The following is a 4,222-nucleotide window of genomic DNA, read 5'->3' as shown; positions in this document are numbered from 1 at the left end:
GGAGTTGAGAAGTCACAGAGGAGGAGTTGAGAAGTCACAGAGGAGGAGTTGAGAAGTCACAGAGCAGGGGCGCCTGGGTGGCTCAGTTGTTAAGCATCTGCCTTCGGCTCAGGGCGTGATCCCAGCGTTCTGGGATTGAGCCCCACATCGGGCTCCTCCGCTGGGAGTCTGCTTCTCCCTCTCCCGCTCCCCCTGCTTGTGTTCCCTCTCTTGCTGGCTGTCTCTCTCTTTGTCAAATAAATAAATAAAATTAAAAAAAAAAAAGAAAAAAAAGTCACAGGGCAGGAGCTGAGAAGTCACAGGGCAGGAGCTGAGAAGTCACAGGGCAGGAGCTGAGAAGTCACAGGGCAGGAGCTGAGAAGTCACAGGGCAGGAGCTGAGAAGTCACAGGGCAGGAGCTGAGAAGTCACAGGGCAGGAGCTGAGAAGTCACAGGGCAGGAGCTGAGAAGTCTCAGGGCAGGAGCTGAGAAGTCACAGGGCTGGAGCTGAGAAGTCTCAGGGCAGGAGCTGAGAAGTCTCGGGGCAGGAGCTGAGAAGTCACAGGGCAGGAGCTGAGAAGTCACAGGGCAGGAGCTGAGAAGTCACAGGGCAGGAGCTGAGAAGTCTCAGGGCAGGAGCTGAGAAGTCACAGGGCTGGAGTTGAGAAGTCACAGGGCTGGAGTTGAGAAGTCACAGAGGAGGAGTTGAGAAGTCACAGAGGAGGAGCTGAGAAGTCACAGGGCAGGAGCTGAGAAGTCAGAGGGCAGGAGCGGAGAAGTCACAGGGAAAGGAGTAGGAAGGAGGCCCCGGTGAGAGTCTGAACCAGCTGCTGGACAAGGTTACTGGGATACTGACCGCTGCGGGGGAAGGAGTAAAAGGAGGCCCCGGGGAGAGTCTGAACCAGCCGCTGGGCGAGGAGAGACCTGAGCTAAGAACCTGTCCGTCATTAAAGCATGGCTTGTGTCCTGTACATCTGAAAGTGGGGTCCATGGGGGCAGGGGACCGGTCCTCTCCCGGGCGACCTCACTGGGTAGGAAGTATGTGCACAGACAGGGCATGCAGGCTAAGCTGATTCCCCTCTGAAGAACTTCCTTAGAAGCACATTTAGGGTTTTGCCTGGTTGGGATCATGGGTGACGGACCCACGGAGCCCCTGCAGTTCAGCATTCAGCCCTCCCCCCGTGGAGATGGGAAGGAGACATTCTGAGTGCCCGTTGCATGTAATGTGTTTGCCAAACACATCATGCCTTGGGTGCGTGGCGAACATCCGTGGGGCAGGTCACGTAACACGGCAATCAGGCTCTCACTGTGTGCGGACTGTCTGTGCCTCCTCTCCTCTTAGCTGGGGAAGTACACGGAATAGGGGTGAAAAGGAGCTGCCCGTGGCTCGCAGTCAGCCCTGACGTGTCTCTACACTGGAGAAAAGATGTTTTATCTGTGAGACCTCGTCCTCGGACCTGGGAGCCTCACCGGTCCACCCCCTGCCAGTGTGTGCCTGGGAACCGGGTCTTGGTGAATGGTGCCCGACGCAATGCGTGGATGGGGGGCACAGGAATGAGCCCTTCGCACCTGGTACCCGTGAAGACACGGGTCCTCTCGGGCAATTCACGTCTCAAAATTCAACCGAAATGGTCTGTGAGTTCCAAACACGCGAAGACGTGTTTAAAGCAACGTCTCGTCCCAGAAAAGCAGCATCACTACTTTGTGAAAACTCTTGCAGGGGGAGAGGAGGGAAGAGAAGCATTCTGCTGTTCCTCAAAAGTGCTGGCCGTGGAAACTGCAAACCAGAGGGGGTCTCTGATTTCACCTGCATCTGGCAGCAACTCCCGCCGACCCTTCCCGGACTCCACCAGCGTCCTGACCTTCCACGCCCTGCACCGCTCACCCAGCCCAGGCCCCATGGCTGCAGACACATGCTGGCGTGTCCCAGCGGCTGCACGCATCAGCACTGTGTGAATCTTTGTTTAGAGGAGGGAGAGAAGGGGCGGACAGAGAGGCAGAGTCCACACTGAGCGTAGAGCCCAACGCAGGACTGATCTCACGACCCTGAGCCAAAACCAACAGTGGGATGGTTGACCGAGGCCTCCCAGGCGCCCCATGACTGCGAGAATCGTGACCACACGCTGTGCACACAGCTTTCAGAAGCCCTAGCAGCCAGCCGTGCAAGGAGGCACAGCACCCACGGCCCAGAGCGCTGCATACCACCCAATCCCACAGGCATATGGCCACGCCCCGACCCGGCCTGACAGCTGCCCAGACCACTCCGGCCTCTGGGCAAGACTGCACATCCGACTCCACTCTGAACCTCCCTTCACGGCACCCCCTGCCTTTTCCCCGCTAACTTCAGTGCCTTCCCCAAGTCCCAGTCCCCCTTCCTGCCCAATCTCTCTCCCAGTGGAGAGAAACGAGCTCCCCGTGCTCTGAACACTTGAGGAACTTAATTCCCACGCGGGCACGCCTCTGCGCCTGCTTTACAGAAATACGTCCTTTGCAAGGCATCCACGTCACCCTCCCCGTGCAGGGCCGACCTGCCAAGATCTGCAGTCCCAAGACGGTTCACACGAGGTTACGGCGTCACAAAATACAAGAATTCACCTGCAAGTGGTGGTGAACCTCCTCGGAAACGTGTTTACACAGAAGGTGGGCAGCTCGCTGAATGAGACCTCGGCCGTCCTGGGGAGCAGGGATGCCATCTTGGGGAAGGAATCCACTGTCCCTCACGGGAACCCTTCTGAGCGCTGGCCCTCCTCACACATCCCGCGGCCTTGGGGAAACGAGTGATTCGGGCAAAACTCCCTCCAGCACTAAGGTTCTGGGTGCAGTGTGAAAGTAACGGAGCTAGAGCTCAAGGGTTGGTCCAGGAGCCCTGCAGGTGCAGACGAGCCTTCCTGTGGGGTTCCCTAGAGGGTCAAAGCCGCGTGGTGTCTCGCGTGGACCTTGGGTCTACTTCCCACCCTCCGTAGAGACTTACTTTCTGGGTCCGTTACGACAGGCCAGAAAACCACCCATAATGAAGAGCGCAACGAGTTTCGTTGCAGTGAGGTTGTCCTCACTATCTGCCCTTAGGGGCTGGTCCCTGCGGTTGGGAAGCTATCAAATGAGCGATACTACGAAACGGTTCGCGCTGTTTATGGGACGCTAGCACCAATGGAAACGTCTTCAATGTCACAAATGTGTTCCGATGGAACGTTAACATTTCCGGCTTCAGGAGTATTCCAGGTACACGGCAGGCACCAGCCATCGCTCTTCCCCTGACACCCGGAGCCAACATTTTGTGACTCTGAAAGCACACAGGGTTATATGCCAGAAACCAACCTCTTTTTCGGTGCACGGCTGTCTGACTGTAACTACTGTAGACAATTCAAGGAGAAAACCAGACAAAGGAGGGAAAAAACCTCTGGGGTTATTACTTAAAAACCGAGAAGAAGTGCAGAGAACTGAGCACGTAAAACCAAGACTCGAAAAGACCAGAAAGGAATTCTAACATTCGGACTGGACAGATGACCAGCGTGGGACTCGGGCAATGACAAAACGTTTCAGCACGTGGGGCTTCGTTTGGGGGAAAAACTGCACAAATGTGAGCGTTTTCACGAGTCATGCTCCCGCACCAGGGCCCCAGGTCGCTCTGCGGCCCAAGTTAGCAGAAGTGAAGCGTAACTTACTACTCGCGTCCCTGTGGATCTACGAGACCCTCGCACGGGTGGCCCAGTCCGGGGACTAGTGGTGGCTCCCAGCGGGAGTGCGGTGGACGTGGGGGCCGGGCTGGGCGCCCCCAGACTATCGAACACAGCGGGCTTGCAGGCGGGGGCGGGGGCTGAGACTGCTAGGGGGGGCCCAGGCTGCCCCGTGTCCCCACCGCCGCTCTCAGTCCTCCCGGGCGTCTTGATCCTCTGTAGACAGTCCTGGAGCATCGTCTGCGTGCTGGACTCGCTAAGCCAGCACAGGAACAGCTCGTCCACCTTCATCTTGAGGACCGGCTGCAGGACTTTGCCGGGAGGCATCTTCAAGGCGCGGACCCTCCTTCCTGAGGAGCCCCTTCCTCCTGCACGCCTGCCTGTCGCCAGGAACCCAAGTCTGGACTAAACGGACGTGGGCGGAGATGATGGTCGCCGGCGGGGGTCCCGGCCCGGAGTCCAGGGGTCTGGGGGTCACGGGCCCAGGGTCCCTAGGAGGCGGGGTTCGTGGGCCCGGAGCCCCGGGAGGTGGCGGGCGTGGAGCCCGGAGTCCTGGGGAGGCGGCGTCG

General features: G+C 58.3%; 1 protein-coding gene across 2 annotated transcripts in view; it reads right to left on the bottom strand.

Annotated features, from left to right (window-relative positions):
• PPP2R3B (protein phosphatase 2 regulatory subunit B''beta) overlaps positions 1–4,017 on the bottom strand; it is a 59,896-nt gene extending 55,879 nt beyond the window's left edge. For both annotated transcript variants that reach the window (XM_034648828.1, XM_034648826.1), the window contains exon 1: positions 3,642–4,017. In XM_034648828.1, coding sequence (XP_034504719.1) covers positions 3,642–3,980 — 339 coding nt within the window. In that variant the 5' untranslated portion in view covers positions 3,981–4,017. The remainder of the gene's footprint in view (positions 1–3,641) is intronic.
• Positions 4,018–4,222: the final 205 nt, after the last annotated feature.

This window comes from Ailuropoda melanoleuca, chromosome X (assembly GCF_002007445.2).
Source record: "Ailuropoda melanoleuca isolate Jingjing chromosome X, ASM200744v2, whole genome shotgun sequence".
NCBI classification, from domain to species: domain Eukaryota; kingdom Metazoa; phylum Chordata; class Mammalia; order Carnivora; family Ursidae; genus Ailuropoda; species Ailuropoda melanoleuca.
This window is presented reverse-complemented; position numbering and strand designations above follow the sequence as displayed.